Below are 25,746 nucleotides of genomic sequence, written 5' to 3' on the forward strand. Positions count from 1 at the left end.
CCGGCGCGTACACTGGAAATGTATTTCATTGCATTCCAATGTACTCGCAAATATGTTCGAACATACTAATATGCTAAATGCTACAAACATAGCTTATTTTCCCATAATGCAACGCTCAATAACCTGTGGCATTATGGGAAAAAAATGCCAAACCTAAATCATGAATTGTATTTGGAATTTAATATTTGTGGAGTTTTTATCGTGTCCCTTGATATTTAAGAAGAATTGATGGATTTAAGCGAAGTGAATCAAAATCACATCGAACTGATCTTTTGTGAATCCAAATTAAACCAATTGAGGAAATTAGAATTGTTACCCGGCGCGTACACTGGAAATGTATTTCAATGCATTCCAATGTACTCGCAAATATGTTCGAACATACTAATATGCTAAATGCTACAAACATAGCTTACTTTCCCATAATGCAACGCTCAATACCCCGTGGCATTATGGGAAAAAAATGCCAAACCTAAATCATGCACTGCAGACATAACAATAAAAAAAATTCTGAATAAATATTTTACGTATTCGAATAATGTGGGCCAAATGCTTAAAAAAAACTTCTTTTTTTTCACAAGCGCAAGTGATACCCCGTTTGTAGCGTTTAGCCTACCAGTACGTTCGAACGTATTTGCGAGTGTGTTGGAACGTACTCACAAATACGTTTGATCGTATACTCGCCAATCAAAAATGTTGACTCCTGTTATTCTTGTACCGCCCCACGGGAAACAAATCCATTCAGCGTTTTCTCATTCAAGTATTCGACTTCAATAGGGAATATAAACCAAGCCTGTCAATCTCAAGAGTAATTATGGCGTTGTACAGCAATCAGCTAAAACATATATACATAAAAAAAAAAAAAAATCCCTTCATAACTCCCACGATGCGTCCTTTATGCTTGTTTGTTTACGCCATGCTGCTCTTTTCCTGTTCCTGCCGTACGACAGCTCAGGGAGCAAAACGACGCAGGCGCAAGGAAACGCGAGCGGCAACATCGCCTTCGCCGTCCGTGAAAAAGGGAAGTGGGAGACGAGCGACGATGATAAAGAAAACAGGAAATTTGCCGGCCAGGGAAAACATAGCGGCGCTTTCCACACATGCTTTTCACGCGCCTTCCTCCCTTCCCATGAAGAGAAGGATTGTCGTCATGTGCACCTTTTTTGGTGACGCTCGCCTCGCGTTCGTCTGCCTGTCAAAAGGAGCTTTACATTTTTAACTGTCTTAGAGTGCCTTGTGGCAGCTTTTGCTTGCACATGCACGTGTGATTTATCTAGAGTCAGCAGGTGCGTCCCCCGCATTGAAGGCAGAGAGGTCGGTGATCCTTGACGGAGACCAAAACCACAAGGAAGAAAGCTCAGCAATATAGAAGATGAATTCAAATTCGATCTAAAACGGAAAAGATTCATAAGCATTCCTCTAACATAATGCCAAATGTATCTGAATGCTTTTCTTACGGAATATTTGCGCTTGTGTTTTATTTATACACTCATACAATTATGTTTCATTCTTAGCAGGGCTGTGAAACTCTTTGAAATTATAATTTTAGAAAAACAATTTGGAAGAGAGTTGTGGACGAATCAAATATAAACCTACCATTTTTGCTTGGGCTTTAATTTTAATCTTATTGGGGGGGGGGGGGGGGGTAATAGTTCCCAAATGCGGGAAGAATATTTTGTATGCAATAATCCATCCACCGGAGGGATGAGCCAGGATGTTGATTGAAACTGAAGATGAGTCACAAGTTCAAGTATGACAAAATCATGTAGATATAAATACAAGAGTTCAATGACAGAACATTTTAAAGAAAGGTCTACATATGCCAATAGAATAATTTCCCTTAAATTTGCATTAATGCATTAATTTTCTATTCTTCTCATTTCTAGACCGCAGCCTAAAAGAGATACCTGGTATCGGTATTTACTAATCCATTGTACAAATTGACCAGGATGAGAATTTGACTACATTTCCTTAATCTCCATTTGGAGAAATGAACAAACAATGAATTGTATTTATATGAACTGTGTGAGTGTATATATATATATATACTGCGATTGGCTGGCAACCAGTTCAGGGTTTACCCCGCCTACTGCCCGAAGCCAGCTGGGATAGGCTCCAGCAACCCCCGCGACCCTTGTGAGGACAAGCGGTTAAGAAAATGGATGGATGGATATATACTGTATATATATATATATATATATACACACAGTTTATATAAATACAATTCATTGTTTGTTCATTTCTCCAGAGAGAGAGAGAGAGAGAGTGAGAGAGAGAGAGAGAGAGAGAAAGAGAGAGAGAGAGAGAGAGAGAGAGAGAGAGAGAGAGAGAGAGAGAAAGAGAGAGAGAGAGAGAGAGATAGAGAGAGAGAGAGAGAGAGAGAGAGAAGATAGAATATCGCATAAACTTGATTTTTGTGTAGAGTAGTACTGTCTGCGAATGTAACGTTATGTGTTTTTGAAGAAGCGAGTGTGCAGTTTCATTTTTTGGGCCACAGGTGGCAGTAGCAATTCAAAATTCGATGTTCCGAGCTCAGCAACTTAAACATCCATTTTTTTCCCCCAATGTCATTTAACATTATTGTTATAATAAAGCATTCCATATGCATATCAAATATTAGCATTCAGCTATTAGCATTCAGCTATTAGCATTCAGCTATTAGCATTCAGCTATTAGCATTCAACATTCCCATGCAATTTCTCCAGAAATTGCACCTTGTCGAGTTTGTCTGTAAAATTGTACAAAAGTACACCTCTGCAGAGGAGCTAATAATCCTTAGCACACTCTCTGACAATGAGAGCGCCACTGCCACCTACTGTAGTGGATGCGCAATTACATTTTATTCTAGTATGGCCAAATGTATTTATTTATTTTTTTTCAAATCACAGACACTGTGCGGAATATCACTCTGTCATCAATATCTTGATTTGTCGACTGTGGATAGACTGTCGCATTACCATAGCACACTGCGACTAATTTAAAAGTTTGAGATCAGCCTTGTGAAAATCTTAAATTGTTTACTTCAAATGGTGGGAAATGGGAATAATAAAAAAAAACATGTTAATATCGGCAATGAATATACATGGAAATGTTCATTTTCGTAAGCCTCTTTTCATTTGGTGGATAAACCTCTGCTTGCGGGGTGTTGTTTTTAAAAATTCATTGACTTGAATTAGAACGGGGGCAATATTTAAGATTCATCCCTTCTCTGGGTGTGTGCGTGTGCATCTTTTTTAGGTCTTACAATCAGACCAGGACTGTAAATGCGAAAAGAGAGGATAACGCGCCACAGCGGGGTACAAATTACTAGCGGAAGCTATGCAAAGACAATTAAGCCGCCATGAAAGATATTTGCAGTTTTAAAGCAGGATCTGAGCTTGAGGCAAATATGCACAAAAAGTGTATCAGCATATTTTGCAGGCAGTTGTATATATATATATATATATCCCAAACTAATTAGTTTTATTTCCCTTTATACCCAATTACAAATGTTTATCTGGCTTCTGTTTTTCAGTTTAACAGCGGCCAAGTTGCACATCGTTCTTGCCTGGAAGCGAAGCCGTAGCTATAAGCTCCGTCACATTTTCGATCTGATTCACATTCAAATCAAACTAATGCTGAAATGACGGGTATGATGTATTGGGATGTAATGTATTTTTTAAACTGTTTATTTACATTTAGTTTCAAGTGACCCATAGCCAATTATCATCGTGTTAATGCTTACCAAACATCTTAAAGCGCTTGTACGCTCGTCTGGTTTAAAGTATCTGTAATCGATACTTGAGTAAAAGTACTTTAACAGAAAATAACATTGGTAAATTTTAAAGCCACCTTTGAGAATATTAACTGAGTAAATGTTTGGAAGTAGCCGACATATGATGTACTTCAGTATCAATTTTTTTCTTCCTGATATTACAAGTAAATGTAGTAGGCCTACTTAAAAATTAAAGGTAAAAACATTTTTTTTTAAGTAAGTGGTTAGAATTTTGAAGATGATTACAGTATATCTATTGTAATTTATTTATTTTATTTTATTTTTTTATTTTTCCTGGAGTAATTTATTTCATTTAATTTAGTGGCGTATTGGAAGATCTGAATTAGCTAATAAGTGACGTTAGTTACCAGCACATGTTAGCCTAATGGCTAACCAAACTCATGCTAGCTAAAGCAATCTTAATATTTTGACTACTTTTGCTGTACTTCTGACTGATTTCTCCTCACGGGTGAAAAATAGTCTTGCATCCAGCCATAGAGATGTTCTATAATAAAGTTATTTTCTCTTTTAGTTCAGCCTCAAAGTTTTATAGACCACTCAGCTTTTGTTTTTTAATATTTGCTTGGCCCGGTGGGTGGTGGGTGGTGTCTGGCCGGTGCTGGATTTCACTTTCCTTTCTTTTCTTTGGTCCTTCCTCGGGTCTCCTTTTTTAATAGGTTTTAGGTGAACTAATGAATACACACACACTCGCACGCACGCACACACACACATACATACATATACTCACCCACATACAAAAAAAAAAAATAATAAAAATAATAATAGTTTATACAAAAAAAAACAGAGCAATGATGATGACATGTCAAATCAGTAAAATTACCAAATGAACAATACTGAGCTCTCCAGAAAAAAATAAAATAATAATATTTGCTTGCACGAGCTGGCGAAAACTACACGCACATTACTTTGACATTGCTTCACAAAAGCGCAAACACTGCATATCTCAAGAGAAATGTCTTGATTTCGCAAATAAATGTCCAGAATCAGTAAGCTTTTACTTTTTTTTTTTTTTTCTTCCAGCGGTGATTTAATCATTCTATAGAGTGTGAAGTGATCATCGTATTTGAAAGATGGCGTGCTTGTCTTTGCGCCAGCTGCAGGAATGCATGTGAAACGAGAGCATGAAGCTTGGTTATTTGTTTATTTCACCCTGCCACGTGTTTAATTTATAACGTGGCTGTCAACAAGCCAGCCCATCATACAGTTTTTAGGTAATCCCGCGAAAGCCTTCTGCAAACGCTGATTCAATCAAGGGTTAACTGGAATGGTTATAACCACGCACCCCCTCGTACACAGCCTATATATATGGATTAACTCAACATATTTCTTTTTTTATTTTATTTAAAGGCTCTACTTAATGCACATGCAAACATCTATTTCATCTCCTTGCCAAACACTTCTCCCCTGCATGCTTCTTCAAACCGGCCAGCTCAGCTACAGCCCTTGGGCTGATCTCCTACCTAAAGCTTTGCTAAAGCAGCAGTAAGAAATCATTAGTTCCGGTGAGTTGTAATTTATTTCAAAGCCACTGTGGAGACAAAGTTACATTTCATATATTGCACTGACTTTTGCCACTGAATAGGCTGTTTTTCAAACTTTTGACACCAAGTAGGTCTCCCACTCCCAAAAAATAATTGGATCTCCAGGTACCATTATAATGACACTGAAACACGGTAGTGTAGCAAGCTGAGATAGTTACCAAAAAAACAGACAGATGTTTTATCACTAAAATTATATTACAAGAATGAAAGACCAAAGCCCAAATGTTATGTAATTAACTTCAAATGATACATAAAGTCATAATTTTATGAGGACAAAGTTGTGATATGGGGTGGGGGGTTCTCCGTAGGGTTTACAGGAATAAAGAAGATTAAATATTCCAAGAAAAAAAAAATCTGACTAAAGATGGAACACTACAAAAATGTCTGAACAAAAATTATGAAAAGTAAAATCGAAATTAAACTGCAATAAAGTCATTATTTTATGTGAAAGACATTTATCATTTATGCCATTAATGTCAAAATATATATATATATCATGAACAATACTGAGCTCTCCAGAAGAATAAAAAAAATAAAATAAAATTAAATGAAAAAAATTAAAAAGTCAAAATATATATGGTATATGTCATAAGCATTTTTTTTAAATATTATTTATATATATTATTATTAATTATTCAATATTTTAAAATGAATTTGTACAAAAAAAAAAAAAAAGTTTTAAACATTGCAAATACAACTGAACCGTACTTGGGCAGTAATTCATTTGTGTACCACTTGAGGGAGCCCATGTGCCACACTTTGAGAATCACAACATGATGGCGTAGTTGGTCGTAAATTAAGAGTTTGTGGTTGGAATAATGGCTCAGTTGCATGAGAGGACCAACACGACCAATCCTAAATTATTTATTTGTATCATTTTTAGAAACCGTTGCACTAAAAAATGACCGAAAACACTACTACTTATAATTAGGTGCTTTAAAATGTTTTTTAAATGTGAAAGTGTGAATTATTGAAGGATTTTATTGTTGATATGTAAATTTAGCTGCATGCTAGCTACATGTTAAGTTTATTGAAAACTTAATAGGTTTCCAAATGAGTGTGAATGATCGTGGCAAACTCTGAAAACAATCTAGCGCCGGTCAGTATGCTAACAGCAACAAAATAAAGTCGAATGAGGCTCTCCTCTTACAGAAGATAAATTGTATTCAAGAGGAGATTGAGGGAGCGGGAAAAAAAAATTGGATGGATAAATAGAAGAGGCTGCAGAGGGCAGTGAAAAACTGACTGCTGCAACAAAGCGTGAAGTGTAAAGTCATGGCTGTACATAACTTATTTGTGGCTGTTTCTCAGAGAAGAATCTAGGGAGCTAATCTATTTCTTCAAATTTGTAATCTCAACTGTGGGTGGAAACAAGAGAAAAACACATTAATAACTTCCAGCATTCAGTACAGCCAAACAATGGCCCATAAAAGTCTCACGGAGTGTGACCTTACAAAGAAATGTCGGCTCCTTGCCGTACTAAAACTAATTAAACAAAAGACTGCCCTTTCAAGATTAGAAAAATAATTAATTTACAGCATTTTACACACTGACAATAATTTGCTGGTATTTAAAACTCAAGTATCTTCTATTAATAATCACGTCATTCTGACGGTTCCAGTATTATTATTATTTTTTAATCACTAAATAGCGAATGTACGACAAAAGACTTGTCTTTTCGTCATGGTTCAACTTCAAACTTTTTACTTCTACAAGTTAATAACATCTTCCATTGTGGACTTGGTCAACTAAAGCGTATTTCAGATATGCCCGTACACGTCACAGAGATCGATTGCTATAATGCTGATTCTTTTCAAATTCATGAAAAGGAAGAACCATTTTTTTACCCCCAAACTTGTGGCCATTTTACAATCAGGAACTAGAAAATTCCTTTCTCTTCTTTGGTCCTTCCTCGGGTCTCCTGACGGCCTCACGACTCTGGCTGGAAGTGTTCGGTTTAGGTGAACGGTATGGGATTTTTAAGGTGAACTAACGAATACACACACACTCACACGCACGCACACACGCACATACACATTCTCACCCACATACAAAAAAAAAAAAAAAAAAAAAAAGAGAGCAATGATGATGACATGTCAAATCGGTTAAATTACCGAATGAACAATACTGAGCTCTCCAGAAAAAAAAGAAGAAGAAAAAAACTCACCTGTTTGGAAGACGAGTATCTATCTGACTGATCAAACAGGCCAGTAATAATTTTACTGTTGACTACATATTTTGTAACGTCAACCATCCGACAACCTCAGTCTCTTCCTAACCTCAATCATTAGTGTCCCGGAATACGCTCTATTTGGTCGTATTTTCTAGCGCATACAGAAGGCTTTGATGCCGCCTCTGAACTGCATAGAACGGGTAAAGCAATGGTACAAAAACGGCCAGCAGGTGGCAGCAGAGTATAAGAGATCAACCAGGGCCATGTTGCAAACAAGCTGATTTCCCCACAGTTCTATACAGATTTGTGAATAATGATAACACTTAGCTATATTTTAATGCTAATTGCTGCAAAACGGAAACTGATAGAAATTTACATTTTTCTCGATGAAAGAAGAGACCTTAATCTTTCTTTTGGTAGGTTCCATGTTTTTATAGCAATAGAACACAATATTCTGTGGGCCTTGCAAAATCAAGTAAAACAGCCAGGAGCGAAGGGGATTGCTTCAGTGAAAATGGTTGGGATTTTTTTAATAGGTTTTAGGTGAATTAATGAATACACACACACGCACGTATACACATATTCTCACCCACATACAAAAAAAAACAAAAAAACAAAGGAGAGCAATGATGATGACATGTCAAATCGGTAAAATTACTGAATGAACAATTCTGAGCTCTCCAGAAAAAAAACCCTCAAAAAAACAAAAAGGAACAAGAAAATGCGCTCTATTCGGATATACTTGAATAATTTTACTAGTGGTGTCTTTACTCGGTATGGACATTGGTGACTACTCAAGAGTTGGTTACTCGTGCTAGTCGCTATCTTGGTGTGGGGGAACGGCTAGTGAAAATCCCAAGAGTTGAAGCTGAGATGCTGAACAACAGCGTCTTTACTTTTGTGTTCCCGGTCCGATGTCGGACTTGTGAGAGCATGCGAGTCGGTCATGGCATTTCAAACAGACTCTTAATTTGCATCCTGTCTGTCAGTGGACGATCTCACAACTGATTGGATTGGGGGGGGGGGGGGGAGCGTTCATCACGAGAACTGTCACGTTGGAGGCTTATCACCCGGTACACGTCTTCCAGGAGGAATAATAATGTCAACACTTGTGTATGTACATTGGAATTCACCCAGAAATTTGTTTAGTATTTGGTTGCCGGCTTGTCTATATACACACATGGACATGGGAAATTCTTGGTACGATCGTGTTAATGAAAGAAAAAAAAAAACTTAAAAACCGATATTTAATTATTTACAATATTAATAATATAATAATATAATTATATAATAATAATTATAATTAATAATATTATTTATATTTAATATTAATTTACATGTAATCTACTTGAATATATCATTTTAAAAATAAACCTTTTACTATTAAGCATTAGGAAAAATGGTGCTCATTACATCCCGCTTGGTGTTATACACGCTTTTTGCACCGTGTAAATTGGGAGTACTTTAAAGAAGTCTGTAAGGCTTAAGGGTACTAGAGTTGAAAATTGTTATGAAAATGATGAGCTAAGCCGTTTCTTGCGGTAGAACAGAAAAACCTCAAACAAAATAGGTTGCGTCTAAAAATAGTATCCCCCCCCGGCACCAAACACCAAAATTATGATACTACTTTTCCTGGGCTACATTAATAATTAAAGCTATGTTTACACAATGTTCCCAGGAGTCAGGGCAGCCCCGTTGAAGGCCGCAATTCGGGATAATCGTAAGACAGTGACTACGTTAACATGCAATCAATAATCGGGTGAAGGTCAAAATTCCGGTTTGTGAAAGATTCGGGATAACTTGTTTGCATGCGTGAGTGGACAGAATTACTCCCGCATACATATTATGATCTAATATGGCGCACGGTGGTGTTAATTTTATCCGCCATTTTTAAATTTAGTCTCAGTTTTTATCACAGTTAGTCAACCTCATCCCGTCTTTTTTTTTTAGTCGACTATAAATCTAGCGTTTTAGTCTTTATTTTAGTCCACGAAAATATAATTTATTTGTCTGGTTTTAGTCAACAAAAACTGTCAAGCTTGTTCAGAGCTTCAAGGTTCTGAGGCGGTCCTCTGTGGAGTTTGCAGGTTTCCCCGTGGTTGCGTGGGTTTTCTCCAAGTTCTCTGGCTGCCACCCACATTATTAAATTCCAGATCTATTCTGACTGTTATGGAGAAAGAGAAACTAGATTAATCTGCCTATCGTCTTAATACGAATTGGACAGCGTCTTTGAGTTTGCAGTATACAGCACGACATGCACTGTATGTTCCTGTTTGATCTTCTTTTTCTGTGTGGGGCAGTGGAGTTCTGATTTTTTGTTTCCAAGGAGACAGCACCGTGAGAAGGAGAGGCATTAAAGATAGTTGGCCGCAAAGAATTGTTGGCCTTCAGCAGGAGTCTCTAACCCTTTTACACAAAGAGCTATGACAAAGGAAAAGCATGTGAGCTACAACTTCATCTAAAAAAATCACTAGCACTGATCTACTCAAACAGTTAATGTAATGCCTTGTCCTAAAAATTATAGGCAATTTTCCTATCTATCTATCTATCTAGCTAGCTAGCTAGCTAGCTAGCAATCGATCTTAACCCTTTGACTGCCATGGACGATAAAAGACGTCAAGTAAAAACCTACAGGGCGCCGCCAATGACGTTAAAAGACGTCATCCAATTTTTTAAATTTTTTTTTTTTGAAACGGAATCCGGAAAACGCGGAGCACAACCGAGCACTTCTGCACAGGCGGACGTTCAATCGGACGACGAAGAGAGTACCCCGAGTCCAATGCATATTCATCGGAGCAGTGTGTACAGTCTGCTACTTGCTATTCCCCGGGAAAAAAAGGCCGTCAAGAAAGTGGAACGTCTGCACGCGAAAGGAGCCATCGCAAGTGAAACGAATCTGTTGTGCAAATCCTGCTGCGTCTCCTTGCACGCAGGGGAGCGTTGCAAAAAGAAAAACTGTATTTGAAACATCCACACAATTGTAAATAGTACCACAGTTGCACACGTTTGTAAATAGTTTGCGAAATTGTTTTGTCAAATTGTTACACTGTTGAATGGAAATAAACGTATTTTGCAATCTAAAAACACTTTTTTCATTGTTGGTGATAGCGTTTTACAGAAGTAAAGCACTATATAGGTGTTTGTGGCATTTTTCTGATGAAAGATGAGAGTTCAATCTTTCATTTGATAGTATGTGTGTTTCCATAGTCCAAACACAACATTTTTTGTGGACCTTGAAAGATCAGTCAAAATGCTTAAATCGGCTGGCACTGGCGACATCCCGTTTCTGAAAACGTCTGGCAGTCAAAGAGTTAATAATTAGCTAGCAAGCTTAAGAAGTAGCTCGCAATCTATTTTAAGAACTAGCTAGCAATCTATCTTAAATCTATCTGTCTGTCTGTCTTAGGAGTGTGCATCCAGCCAATAAAAATCGTATTTGATACGCAACTGATATGATTCAAGGACTTTACATTTTAAAGTAGAACAATTTGGTTCGATTCAATGCACTCAGCTTTTCAAATGGAAATTGATCATCTGATTCAAATTGGTTTTCTTTGCACCTTTAATAGTTAAATGTTCTCATGACGTCACGCACCACCATTTTGGAGGCCGACTCATTGTTGAGTTTTTTTGCCTTTTGAGTGATTGTATGGAAATTTATTTCCCTCAGTTACCATTTGAAAAGTCTTTCGATTTCTTTGACGGAAAAAATAAATAAATAAAGCCGTTTTCTCAGCAGCATGAATGACATCACGTTGATTTTCATTTCACCTTTTTTTATTCAAATGTATGCAGCCGGTGACAAACAATAGCGAAATCGTACACTTCTGAGCCGACATGGAGACGTGACATTCAAGGTTAGAGGAGTCAAGAGTATCTTGTTGTGGTTCTAATTTCTAAAGCAAAGATATTGTGGAACATCAAGTGTGAAATTAAACAAAGTGAATCTTTTGTTCAGCCTGTTTTCGCAAATGAGTTTGTGAGTGAGCCATTCTGAATTTAGATGTACAGCTTATACTAATTTCCCTCACATCAAGTTTCTCCGCTTGACTTGGCTGTTGGGCTAGAAGAAAATCTGTCACTTTTAGCCGTAAATTGTTTGAAATGAAGCCAAAATGGAATAAAAGCGACTTTGAATTTCTGATTTTTGTTTTTCCCAAATTAGCACAGATTAGCATTTGCATGCTAGCATTAGCTATCAGTGTTAACTCCTGATAAGTGAGTTCAACTTGGTTGCTCAATGAAGTTGTCTGTTTGGTGATGTCCAAGTGTTGCATCTCTTCGCCAATCTGTCTCGAATCGTATCTAGAACCTGTGACCCTTCAATCATGAAAAGAAGTCTGAAGTGCTGTGTGACCTTTTGAATGACCCACAGTTTGCTTGTCTGGTCAGCACAAAAGCCCGCGAAACATTATCCCTCCATTTCCTTGTAGCTTGTAACTGTAATGAACAACCTGCTTTACGGTCCGCCTACAGATTACTGAAGTGTGTCTGACATTTGACAGCAGTGCAATTGCGCCATTGAAACTGTTGATCCTGTATGACACATGAATCCAACACAGCTTTCTTGTTCCCTTCTACAGGTCTAGTGATCGGCTTTTCTACGCCGCCGCCTGTTCTTGACAGCTCCAGAGACGACCTTGTGATTCCGGTTAATCAAACGCTCACCATCACATGCAGGTATGTGTGTGCTGTGTTTTGGAAGCAACACTACTTGTGCATAACTTGTTTTGGTTATATGATGGCTAACAGTATCTCGCAAGAGTGAGTATACCGCTCAATTTTTTGCAGCTATTTAATTATCATGGGGCAACACTGAAGACATAAGGCACGGTGGTCAGTGTACAGATTATCCATCCATTTTCTTAACCGCTAAGTCCTCACAAGGGTTGCGGGGGTTTGCTGGGGCCTATCCCAGCTGGCTTCGGGTAGTAGGCGGGGTACACCCTGAACTGGTTGCCAGCCAATCGCAGGGCACACAGAGACGAACAACCATCCACACTCACAATCATACCAAGGGGCAATTTAGAGAGTTCAATGAACCTGCCATGCATGTCTTTGGAATGTGGGAGGAGCAAACTCCACCCAGGAAGGCCGAAGCCCGGACTCGATCCCGCGTCCTCTGCACTGGGAGGCGGACGTGCTAACCAGTCAGCCACCGTGCCGCCCGTACAGATTATATAACTGTAAATTTATTCTTCCTTTAAAATAACTCAAAATACAGCCATTAGAAGCTACACCCCTGGCAACAAAAGTGAGTACACCCCAAAGAGAAAATGTCCATTTTCCCTCCTCAATGTCATGTGACTCGTTAGTGTTACAAGGTCTCAGGTGTGAATAGAGAGCGTGTTAAAAATAATGACATCTCAGAAAGAAGGCTCACAAAAAGTTTGCTGCAGACAAACAAACTACAGACATGGGTTACTGGAACCATGTCTTGTGGTCTGACGAGACCAAGATAAACTTATTTAGTTTGGATGGTGTCAAGCGTGAGCTGCGGCAACCAGGTGATGAATACAAAGTGTGTCTTGCATTTTGTATTTTGAGGGAACAATACATTTACACTGTTATATAAGCTGCACACTGACTACATTTCATTGTGTCAAAGTTTTATTTCTTCTGTGTTGTCCCATGAAAATATATAAGAAATGTGAGGAGGGTACTCATTTTTGTGATATACTGTAAATCAGACCTTGCCTCCACAATGTCAAGTGATGAAATGAAAGTTTCAAGGCACACAATGTTCACAATATTTTTTCGATGCCTCATATTAAATCCAGCCCAGAAAGAATTGTAACTGTAAATGCTGTTAGGTTACGTTTAACACCTTTCCAAGATAAACAGTTGATCATATGACAACAACCCTGTCTACATTTCAGCAGAAGGAACATTGCATGAATTGAAAGCAAAAACCAGCACAAAAAACGAATTGTCAACACCGAGATACTTTTTTTCCACCTGATAATCAGCCATTATGTGAATTGATTTTGATAGCAGGACAGTTTTTATTCAGTATTTTCCATGCATTCTGCTGCCAAGTTGTCAATCATTCACACATTTTCTTTCCCTGTTGAAAATTGCCCTCTTAGGAATCACTTTTTTTTGCTCCTGGACCGTGTTGGGTTTTATTTGGTCTTTCTCGTACAAAATTTCAGTATCTTCTGGGAAAGTCTTCATTGTCAATCAAATTTTTACAAAGAAAAATGATCCAAAAAGTGATACCTCACAACAATTGGAAAATAGCCCAAAGAATACTTTTCTCTCCATTTCCAGAGTTATTTCCAGTCATCATCATTTAGAACTGTCCACAGATGTGGACATGCGTAGGCGGGGAAAGTGCTCAGATTGTGCCTGCAGGTTTAAATGTACTCATGTAACTCAATTTAAGCCATAAAACAAACAGGGATGTGTGGATCGATGCACAAAAGAAATTACACGCTACACCCGACAGGCATCCACTGACCCGCACACGCAAACAATTTCAACTATTGTCGTTTTAAAGCCTCAACATTTCACAAGTGACACTTACATGCCGTTGAAATTAACATCCTGAATAACTTGTACTATATATGACCCGGTGTTGCTACTTCACTAATTACTTGCTATAAAAGTAACTTAGGCACGTTTACAGTCACTGCAGGTCTTAATGCTCAATTCTGATTTTTTGGGTGAAATCCGATTTTTTTAGAGTAAGCGTTCACATTACATGTTATCTCATTCACTGCCATTGACGCCTATAAACGTCAAAAATTTGAACTGTTTCTATTAGTTTAACATTTTTTCCACTTTTGTTAACAATTTTTTTTTAAACCTTTTTTTTAAAGAAAAAAAAGAAAAGATTATAAAAAATTAGGGGCATCAGGCGATGACATTTTTTAATTGGAGTTAACAATAGTTAACTCACGATTAATCACTAATTTTATATCTGTTCTAAATGTACAAAAAAAAATTCTAGGTTTTTATACTCTTGTTAACTAAAGTCGATTTTTTTTTAAACTAATAGAAATAGTTCAAATGCTTTTTGGACGTCTATAGCCGTCAATGGCAGTGAATGAGTTAATTGCGACCTCAGTCTGTCTTCTGTGTGAACGGTATATGCGACCGCAAAGCGACCCGCATGCGCAGAAGAAGATACCCAGTCACTCACAAGTTACAACGTTGTGTTTGTGGAAGTAAATACGTATGGTCTAGCGTATCCACGGACTTTTATGAGTCCCTCGTCGGGGCTCATATTTTTACCATCTCATATCTACAGAGGAGTGATGCGGGAGGAGGTAGATATATTATTTTGTGAAAATGAGGCGAGCCTGTTCGTTCGAGCTCCTCATCTCACGGAGACCTCTCTTTTGTTTTTCCTCCCGTGACGATGACGCCACGTCACTGCCGCACGTATTAAATGAGCCATCTGCATGGCTAAATTATTTATATCACTACAAATGTCAACTTTATGCTTCATGTTTCAAGTGGGGTTAAATTAATGTCAAATATAAAGTCACAACTGTTACTCGAAACAACTTTGCCGATTCACGTACGTCTTCCGAGTAATGCCCTCGCCCACATTTGCTGACGTAGAGATCGGATATATGCGACCTGGCCATTCAGACAGCGGTCGCATTGCAAAAATTCGGATACGTATCCTATCTAGGACCACATATGAAAGTGGCCCAGGTCAGATATGAAAAAAAAAATCGGAATTGAGACATTCAGATTGCCATAAAAAAGTCAGATACATTTGAGCAAAAAAATCAGATCGCCTGCAGTGTGAACGTAGCCTTAGTTACCTTCTTTAAAGGGTAACTATGTTAGGTCATTAAGGTAAAAAGGTAGCTACGTTACTTTAATAGTTACATTTAGATACAGACCACCCTGCATAAAAATGTACATAAAAATTATACCTGGTTATCCGACTTAAATCTTATTCCGCCATTTTTTTGTCCTTCAACTAATTCTACATTTCTTTACCGATTCAAACCATTCCAATTTTAACATGTTCCAAAAAATCAGGCTTTGTGGGCTATTACTTTTCTCATTCCTAACTTTCACTGTTTTCCCATAAGTCAACATTTTTCACTTCAGAAATCCCCATTCATTTCCAATGAGACATTCAAAATTCACCCTGATTCAAAATTCAGCTCATTCAATTCACCTTGGGATCAATTTTCAGCGCTCTCCCAATTGGCCCATAGAAAAAATTCAACCTCTTCAACTAAATATTGCATCATTTTTACCAACAAAATTTCTTAGGGTAGGCGTATGGGTTAGGGTTAATACTTAGGGTTTGTATTTTTCTTATTACAAATGTATCATTCCTATTAAAAAATCCAAACCTTCAGTTATCCTTTGTTTGGGCTCTCTCAGGGGACAACGCACTCTAGCTTGGGCATGGCCTGACCGCTCCCTGGCGGGACAAAAGCTAAGCGAGCGTCAGGGCCAGCCGCCTCTCACCAGGCCCCAGGGGGACAGGACAGTCCTGGTCAGCGAGTGTCCAGGCCAACATGGGAGGCCATATTGCAAGAAGTTGATCCTTACCTGGGTGCAGGCCCGGGACACCGGCTACTATCGCTGCTACTACAAGGAAGTGAAGGCCATCATCGACGGCACCACAGCTGTTAGCACTTATATCTTTGTCAGGGGTGAGTCATCGTCCTACACACACTAAAATGCTTGACCACCAACCACTTATTCCCGTTTTCCACTTAATTAGCTTGTCACGGTTCCATTCATAATTGATGCTATTTTTAGTACCTGTTCAGAAGGGAATCCAAGTGGGCTAAGCTTATACCCCTGGGTGAATTGCTAGTTAGTCCATGTGTCATGAATTATTCGTTTGGCGTATGCCCAGCCAAAAATGACAGCAGTAATCACACGTACAGTAGCGTATAGTACAGTACTTTGCAGCAGTTCCTTTCTTGATGTCCTCAGCGCCCTCAAATAAAATTGGACTTTCTAGATGCCAAAAGAGAAAGACCTCATTAGCTTCCATTTCTTTGTTTGTAAGCATGTCTCGTTCAGACGGATCCATTCAGTGCAACAAAATGTTGGCTTTCTATCAATGGTATTGAGGTTTTTTGTGTGTGTTTTTTTAGACTTGCGAGGAAATATTTTCAGATTTAGGGGCAACTCAACTTATTTCACAACAGGCAGACTTTTGGCAGGTTTAATGCCACGCAGCTGAATTTAGCCTTCAAACTACACGTTATACAAAATTGATGTGAAGTTACACCTTCCATTTTTTCCTTGTGCTAGCTTAATGCTAACACTAATTAGTATATCTGAGCACAACCGGTGCAGGATAGACATGACCATTATAATACACATTACAATTTTTTTTGCAGTTTTTGGGGGGAAGTCTGGACTGGATTACAGGGAGTCCTTGAGTTACGTCGTACGCGACCTACGTCGTTTCGACTTTACGGCACCTGTGCCTCGTCTGGAGCACCTTCTTTTTCATTCATTTCCCAAAGTAATCACACCATTTTAAAGTTACTGTATTTAAAGTTGCCACCAGGCGCGTCACATTTCCGTGTTTAAGTTTGAATTGGCGCCGGAAACGCAAAATTGTGGTTCCAGCTCTTCTGGGTTGCGCAAATCTTTTTTTTTTTTTTTTTTTCAAATTAAAATATTTTGATGTAATAATCAACTTGAATGAGGAAATCTGACTTAAGTCGAAATTCGGGTTACATCGCCAGCGTCGGAACATAACTCCGCCCTAACTTGAGGACTCCCTTTCATTCATTTTGAATGAGAAAATGTGATTTGAGTTACAAACGTTTTGAGCGTGGTCACGTAGCAAATGAAACTTGTATCTCGAGGCACCACATGTTTCGATTACTGCTTTTTTTTTTTTTTCCTCCGGAGAGCTCAATATTGTTCATTCGGTAATTTTACCGATTTGACATGTCATCATCATTGCTCTCTTTTTTTTTTTTTTGTATGTGGGTGAGTATCTGTGTGTGCGTGCGTGCGTGCGAGTGTGTGTGTATTCATTAGTTCACCTAAAACCTATTTAAAAAAAAAAAAGTTTTGAGTACTGCTAATACCTACAATATATTCTCGCTTTTAAAAAACAAGTCGAGTTCCTCTTATAAACCCACAAGAATAGATTTGCAAGTATATTGATTTACAGTAAGTACACTGTGCGGGCTCAAAACTAATATTTAAAAAATTTACATACCGGTTTATTTCGCTGCTTGATTGCCATTCAATGCCCATTTCCAAATCATCCTGTGACTGACCGGCAACCAGTCAAGGGTAAGTGTTAAAAAAATGGATACATCGATGAAACCACTTCTCTGTACACATTGGTGAAAAAAAAGCTTGCTATTGATGCCCCCCGCTCACCGAATGAAGTTATCACTGTACACACACCCTTCATTCAAGGCTCAGCATCAATTATTCATCGCATTATATAAAGTGTACAACTTCGCCTTTTGGGAGGTTGGGGAAAGGCAGCACGACTTAGCTGTGATAAATAAGAAAGTCATCAGTAAAATGTATGCCAAAAACTTAGAAGGTAATGAGCCTTAAAATTGGAGAACGCTCATCCAAAACAGAAAATAGGGAAACGCTGCAAAAAAAAAACGTTTATATACAAGGTATGTTTTTGAAAAGGGATGAGTTTGGAGAAAATGCCCTTTTTGTTGCGTTTGAACAATCATTTTGTTTTTACTGCTGCTGCAATGAGTCAGCACTTTGTGTTCTGCCTTGATTTGTTCTCTTGCTGAAGAAACCATTTCTCCTCCCGCCAAAGATGGTCAGCAGATATTTGGCCTGACCATCTGGGCTTGGAGTTCAGTGTCTCTTTTTGTTGGGCGTTAAGGCAAAAAAAAAAAAAAAAAGCTAATCAGCTCTTCTACCAAAACACTTCCCCCTGTTCGATTATCATTGCAATACCAAAGCTGCTTCCGCACAATTAGGCGCGCAGTTGTTGACTTTGCATCAGTCAGACCCGAGAGACGAGCTCGATTAACAATTTGGAAATTAGAGATTCAAATCGGTTGATAATGGTTTGCATGGGCAGCTCCATCCATATTTTGTATTAACTCATTCACTCCCATTGACGGCTATAAACGTCAATTAATTTTTTTTAACTATTTCTATTAGTTTAACTTCCCCCCACACTTTAGTTAACAGAGAAGCCCACTGACAGGTCCACTCATGTGAAATACATGTTTATACCCCCTGACAAGATGCCAAAACAGCTTCCACACATCTAACCAGATGGGCTGATCAGAAGCAGATGAAGCCGCAGTCAGAAGGTGGTAGAAGCCGGTGAGAGGAGGGATGAGATGAGGCCGCATGCGGATGCTGCTAACCCAGCCAGATGGTGGACAACATGCACCCACCACCACTCAAATTCGATAATTTCTTGCCTAATACCAGTTGTGATTGCTTCTGAGTAGTTGTGTATTATTTGTCCATCCATCCTTCAGTGGCGCCGTCTCTTGACTTTTCCGACTTGAGTACGGCAATAACAGAAATGGCCTTGGACGAGAAGGCAAAATAAATAAATAAATACAAAGTGAGTAATTTTCAGCAGTAATACATCATCTGTGTCTGGCGTATAACGGCTGGCGGGAGAGCGTTACGAGATAAGCGCGCCGGCGTGCACTCACGCTGCGGCAATATGAGCGTTTGCAGCGATAACGGCTGCGGCGTAAATGGGCGACACAACATTACCGCCGCATTAGCTGGCGAGTCGCAAAAAGGAGGAGAATCAAGGTGTTGGAGATTTCATCCAAATATGAGGGGGCGGGCGACGCCGTACGCTTACGCATATTATAGTAATATCAATAAACGTGCCGTATGGTATGCCCTTTGCGGTCATTAAGAGGCTGCAGTATATTTGGCGCACTGTAATGCCTGCCATTACCCAGCAGCTACGAGGGCATCTCATTAATGACCTGCTGTTTTCCATCTGCATCCAGACCCCGAACAGCCTTTCCTCAGGAGGGACAAGGCCAACGAAAACAACCTGGAGACCATTTTTATCACACGCTACTCCACGGACATCGTCGTGCCGTGTCTGGTGACAGTTCCCGACCTCAACGTCACACTCTACGCGGTTTGTAGGACGCTGTTTTTTTTTAAGTACTCTCATCAAAGCCGATTGAGCTTTTAACAGCTTGTTACGGTTCTGTGATCGCAGTATCCCAACCCACTGGACAAGAACGAGCTGTCGTGGGACAACAAGAGAGGGTGGTCCATTCCCAGACGAGTCATCCACGCCGCGCCGATGCTCATCGGCTTTTCGTGCGGGGCCGTCCTCGAAGGCAAAGAGTACCACTCGGCTAACTACCTGATCCACACCACAGGTAAATAAGCAGGAAGGAGACGCACGCGTGCTTGAGGAGGCGATGGAATATCAATGAGGGGGAGTCGGCTCGGAAGGAGGTCACGTGAAGTAACTACCGGCGGTGCCAATTTTAAGATAACACGGATTGGGGTGAATACTTGGATGATAGCATTGATTGTAGGCTGGGAATTAACGGACTGTTTTTTTTTTCAAGTACCTGCGTTATCAGAATTTGACAAAATGTACTAGGGATTAACTGTTGGGGGCAAAAGTAAAGCAAAGGTCATTCCGCTCAAATGCAGGCACGAACACAAAATTAATGTTAGCAACTGTCTGGATATAAACTACCGTATTTCCACAAATAGTTTCCATCTAATGGACTCTGTGCCACAATTAGTCACCGGGTGTATTGTCCACTTAAGATAAACGCCTCTGTCAAACAGACGACTCCGTTTTCCCATTAGGAAAAAATGTAATTACCTCAGTTCACACACGGGGATTAGAAAGCTAACTGCAGAGCCGACACAGTAAATCCTGTAGAGTAAATTTGACTCTATTTAGAGTGGGACCAGATAGACTCGGTTTTAGAGTAATATTTACACTTGGAAGAGATTCAAATAAAGAATTGGGAAACAAGTAAATAAAAGTCACTCAAGGGTGGAGGAACAAACTCACAACCTTCAGTTTGTCAATCTACCCCCTGAGCCACGCAGCTCCCGCTGTGTGTTAGTATATCACTCATGCCAGCTGGAATCTTCCTAACTCCAAGAGACCAAAAACTATATATTTGGTCTCTTGGAGATAAGAAAACAGTAGGAGGGGCATAACTCAGGCGGTAGTGTGGCAGTCTCCCAAGCTGAAGGTTGTGTGTGCGTTCCTCAACCCTCGAATGACTTTTATTTATTTATTTATTTTCAATTATTTATTTTAATCTCTTCCTAATGTAAACCTTAGCCTACTCCAAAACCGAGTCTGATTTGATCCCTATCTACATACAGTCAAATTTACCCTACAGAATTTACTGTGTATTAGTACACTGTCGCTAACCAAAACAGCAGCACCGACGCATGTGCAAGCTCTATGAGAGATGTCAAACATCAAGTTCTCACAAAAAGTAAAACTAAAAATGATGATTCCTGTGTATAATCTTTTAACAAACACAGGATTTAATCTCTACAACAGTGACATTAAATCAATTTCCTTAAATTGTAACCTTGACAGAGATTGACAGGGCTAAATCGATACCACACAATAAATGATAACTTGGGAGAAATAAAATAAGATCTCATTAAACTTTTGAAAGTCATAGAAAGTTGTGATGAGACACAACAGCCCATACGACAAAAAAGAAAAGAAAAGATCTCATCATTAAGTACTGTTTAGTCACCCGTAATTGTTTGCAGATTTAATTGTCCTTGAAATGTTTTCAAGAGCGTTATCAATGTTGTTATGCTAATATGGGGATGATGGGATGTCTTGGCAAGGTTGATTGTTGTGTTGTTGGAACACACTTTGCTTTTTAATTTGTCTCTTCACAGCAGGGTTTCAGTAATGTTTCCTTTTTCCCCGCAGCTTTTCATCCAAATCGGAAGCATCCGCCCCCCAGCAAGCGATCTAAAATCATCCCAATTATTTGGAATATCAATGATTTCAGTAGCTCGACTCAGGTAGTGAGTCACTGTGTAATGTGTTAAAACGTCGTTTTCAGAAGGCCAATTCCAAATTAATTTTTATATTAAATTACAAAAACACAACTGAACCAATTCTACTACTGTCCGCCAAATATGCACACAGTTGTTGAATAGTTAAAATGCCATCATCGTGCGTACCAATTAGTCTTTATTGCTTCCAATTTCTTTTATTTCTTGCCATCGTGTCATTTCCCCAAAAGTGACTTCCCTCGTTTATGCCACCACGTGTGCCGTTTATGTGTACAGAACCAAAGGCGAAGAACAAATAAAGTCATAATTGTGTTTTGAGCAGTGGCGGTTCTCAACCAATAAGAGGCGAGCATTCAAACTGCTTCTAGCTAATGTGACCGTTTACCGCAACACAAAACCAAGTCAACTCATAACAGTAGCCTATTATAATAAATGTTACTTCAAGTGTTGGTTGCGGAAATGTTGGCTATCGTTGCTTCGTTTCCATAGTTCAAAATGAGGAGAAGTATGATAATGCAATGTCATAATCTTGGATCAAAAAGAGAATTTTAAAATCAAACCGTCCTATACACACGCACAAACACGTTACAGCAGCTCAGCGTATGAATAACATTTTTATATAATTGGCTACCTTTGCAGTACTGCTTGTTTTTGTGTTGTTGTTACTACATTTAGCTAACGCTAGCTAGGAGCAGGAAATCTACTCAAGATGACATCAACTTTTTTTTTTCATCAGGTGGATGTTTGTAACTTCTACTTCAACAAAATATATTCTTAACCGATGTTTTTAGTGTTTTTTTTGCGTAATGGCGTGTTTTTATTTTAAAGGCTGGGCTTTGCAGTACTGCTTGTTTTTGTGTTGTTGTTACTACATTTAGCTAACGCTAGCTAGGAGCAGTAAATCTACTTAAGATGACATAAACTTTTTTTTTTCCTCAGGTGGATGTTTGTAACTTCTACTTCAACAAAATATATTCTTAACCGATGTTTTTAGTGTTTTTTTTGCGTAATGGCGTGTTTTTATTTTAAAGGCTGGGCCTTGCAGTACTGCTTATTTTTGTGTTGTTACTACATTTAGCTAACGCTAGCTAGGAGCAGGAACTCTACTTATGATGACATCAACTTTTTTTTTTCTCAGGTGGATGTTTGCAACTTCTACTTCAACAAAATATATTCTTAACCGATGTTTTTAGTGGTTTTTTTGCGTAATGGCGTGTTTTTATTTTAAAGGCTGGGCTTTCCTACATGATATGTTCTGCTGATGTTTCCCCGAGTGTTACCCAACCCTGAGAAATTGCATTGTGTAATACGCCTCGCCGTCTGATCAGCCCTTTTCTACAAAATACGACAGATCCAAATAGAATATTGATCCACGTGCGCTAGTTCCACCTTTTGCGTCAGCGCTAGCTCGCAATTTTAGTCATTATAGTACTCTATAATCTTAGCTCAGTTCACTGTTGCGGCCCTAAGGCTCTCCACTGGTGTTGAGCAAATTAAGAGAGATTTCATGTTTGTTTTTTTCTCACTATGAGGTAAGCCCTGTGCGAAATTGTTCATCTTTCACTTCCAAGGGTAAACCGAAAGTTATAGCTGGTGCTAGCAGCCAAAAGCAACAGCCACGTGAGTCAGGAGCGGGAACGTTGAGCCGGAACGTTAATGGGCCGTTAAAACAATCACACAACCACAGACTCCTGCTATACGTATACTATACACCAAATGGCATTTCTTTCTTTTTTTTCTCCTTTTTTTTCTGGAGAGCTCAGTATTGTTCATTCGGTAATTTTACCGATTTGACATGTCATCATCAGTGCTCTTTGTTATTTTTATTTTTTATTTATTTTACCAAATGGCATTTCTAAGAACCGCAGATGATCGTGTCCAAATATATCTTACTGTGTGTCTTTTATCTACAATTGTGACTTCACTACATCCTCCCAACGTCAATATTCTGACACATCAATGGAAACATTGTGAGTTTGTATATAGTAGAACGGTTCCTCTGGTCCAAAAGAGAGCCATTTCCTCTGGTCGTGTGAGGAAGGAAAAACTGCTGACCATGTCACCGTGACCTCCCTCCCTGTCTCCCTCCCTCTGTCTTTCCCGGACAGGAAGTCGGGTTTACGATGTCAAGCTGTTTCCCGAAGAGCCCGTGGAGATGATGGCGGGGGAGGCTCTCACCCTGAACTGCACGGTGCAGGTGGAGTTCGACGCAGGGGTGACCATCAAGTGGTCCTACCCGGGGAAGCAGGTTAGCAGAACCTGTCCCGTATCACGTCGCCAAATTTGCAGGACGTTCAACAAAGCTGATTTTTGGTACCTTTTGACCAGACCAACAACTCAATAGACACGAGATACCATCGGGATGCTCTGTCACACGCCACAGAAGCAGTCAACATCCTGACCATCCAAAGTGCCTCTACGAAGGATTCTGGCCCGTACACCTGCAACGTCACAAGCGTGGACTCCACACAAACCAAAACAATGCAGGTCATAGTTCACGGTATGGACTCACTCATGACAGAGAAAGGATATAAAAATAAATAATAAACACTACACATGCAACACACAATAGCCTGCGGGTCATGTTTTATTTTATGCTTTTACTAGATTTGTGTTATTTTTTTAATGCTCTTTATGGACAATAAAGGCAGTATTGTGCTATGAACAAAACTAACTATGCTATAATTGGAATTTTTCATATGACTTGAAAAAAGTCAATACATCATAACAGCAGATATTTTTATGCATGCCGTTTTTTTGGACAATGGTATATAGGATATCAAAAATGTATATTTATAATGGGAGTCAATGTGACCAAAATGGGCATTTTATAAAGAAACATGTTATAAATATCCCCTCCCATTTGCAATAATTTAAGAAATTACTGCATGATGCCAATTTGAACCTTTACATATTATGACAATGTGCTGACATTTTTAGCTTCCTAGAGTTTTTTTTTAAATACTTTTCTTTGATAAAGATGACTCATTTAGGACTTGTTTTTTTTTTTGCATTACCTAATACTGTAACTTTGCCACTTTTTTTTTTTTTTTAATCTTGAAAAATCTAAAACCAATACTAAAACTAATAGGGATAAATGTGAGTTTTATTACCCAAATGAGCACATTAAAAAAAATGGATGGCAACTTAACCTCTTGACTCTGATTATCAATTAACATAAAATAGCTGTGGAAGAACAAAATGAGTCATACTTAAAGTGAATTCAACCGCAGACGCCTTCAACCGCCGCTCATGATTTAAATATGCGCTGCCCTCTTGTCAGATTTCACTCGTTAACGGCCGACAAAGGGCTATCTTTGATGCTCTTTATATCATATGCCAAGTAGAATATCTTGTCTTTCATCCTAGAAAAGCCATTTATAAACCTGGAATACAGAAGTGGACCGCTGGTGGAGGTAACATCTGGCCAGAAGTCATTCAAATTGCATGTGAATGTGTCTGCGTTCCCCGTACCTGAAACACGATGGTAGGTTGAGGCTCCCCGTTGTGTCCATTAAGTCTAACAGGCAGACACTAAAAGCATAATTAGGCCTCCCCACCTTGAGATTTACCCACTTAATTAGGGGGGGTGCACCTCAACGGGAGGCACTGGAGCAGCTGCGCTTTGTTTTGTTGTGTATCGAAGGTACAGAGACGGAAAGCTGATCAACGAGCGGCCGGAGTTCAAGATGAAGCGTATGAGGATTCACCTTAACCACGCCTTGGAGATCAAGGATGTCGGTCCCGGGGATGCGGGCCTCTACACCCCGGTGCTGAAGAACACTGCGGCGGGCCTGGAGAGGAGACTCAACATCACACTTGTTGTCAATGGTAACTGCTCGCCCTGTAGCAATATGACCATGCGGTTATGAGGTTATATGTGTTATTTAGATTTGTGGAGAAGTTTGGTTTGAATCCAAAATATTTGCCTAAATGACGGGTGACTAGAGAAACATTATTCCCATTTGTTGGCTAGATTTCATTCCAGTTTTGTTTTGGATAGCTGAAGGGGCCGTGAAAACATGCCCAAACTTGCTGGGAGAGGAATATTTCAGAAAGTGAAGAAACTCAGAAAAATAACTAAAAGTTTTCTCTGCTTAGGCAATATTTTTCCCAAAAGTTTATTTTCTTCTTCCAAATATGCAACACTACAGCTCTCTGTTGATTTGGTCAAAGTCTGTCTGTCCGTCCGTCCGTCCATCTATCTATCTCAGGGGTGCACATCTTTCCACAAAGGCTGATTAATACGGTTCTTGATGCTTAGGGTACGAAACGATTCAAGGACAGTTCAATTTGAAAGTAGA

The 25,746-nt window shown here is 39.1% G+C and overlaps 1 protein-coding gene across 1 annotated transcript in view; it reads left to right on the forward strand.

Annotated features, from left to right (window-relative positions):
* Window positions 1–25,746, forward strand: part of flt4 (fms related receptor tyrosine kinase 4) — a 59,188-nt gene that overhangs the window by 9,558 nt on the left and 23,884 nt on the right. The window contains exons 2-9 of the mRNA XM_077577846.1: window positions 12,070–12,166; window positions 15,845–16,119; window positions 19,414–19,550; window positions 19,635–19,800; window positions 23,551–23,690; window positions 23,771–23,942; window positions 24,812–24,929; window positions 25,089–25,273. Of these exons, the coding sequence (XP_077433972.1) occupies window positions 12,070–12,166; window positions 15,845–16,119; window positions 19,414–19,550; window positions 19,635–19,800; window positions 23,551–23,690; window positions 23,771–23,942; window positions 24,812–24,929; window positions 25,089–25,273 (1,290 nt within the window). The remainder of the gene's footprint in view (window positions 1–12,069; window positions 12,167–15,844; window positions 16,120–19,413; window positions 19,551–19,634; window positions 19,801–23,550; window positions 23,691–23,770; window positions 23,943–24,811; window positions 24,930–25,088; window positions 25,274–25,746) is intronic.

Source organism: Vanacampus margaritifer, chromosome 10 (assembly GCF_051991255.1).
Source record: "Vanacampus margaritifer isolate UIUO_Vmar chromosome 10, RoL_Vmar_1.0, whole genome shotgun sequence".
NCBI classification, from domain to species: domain Eukaryota; kingdom Metazoa; phylum Chordata; class Actinopteri; order Syngnathiformes; family Syngnathidae; genus Vanacampus; species Vanacampus margaritifer.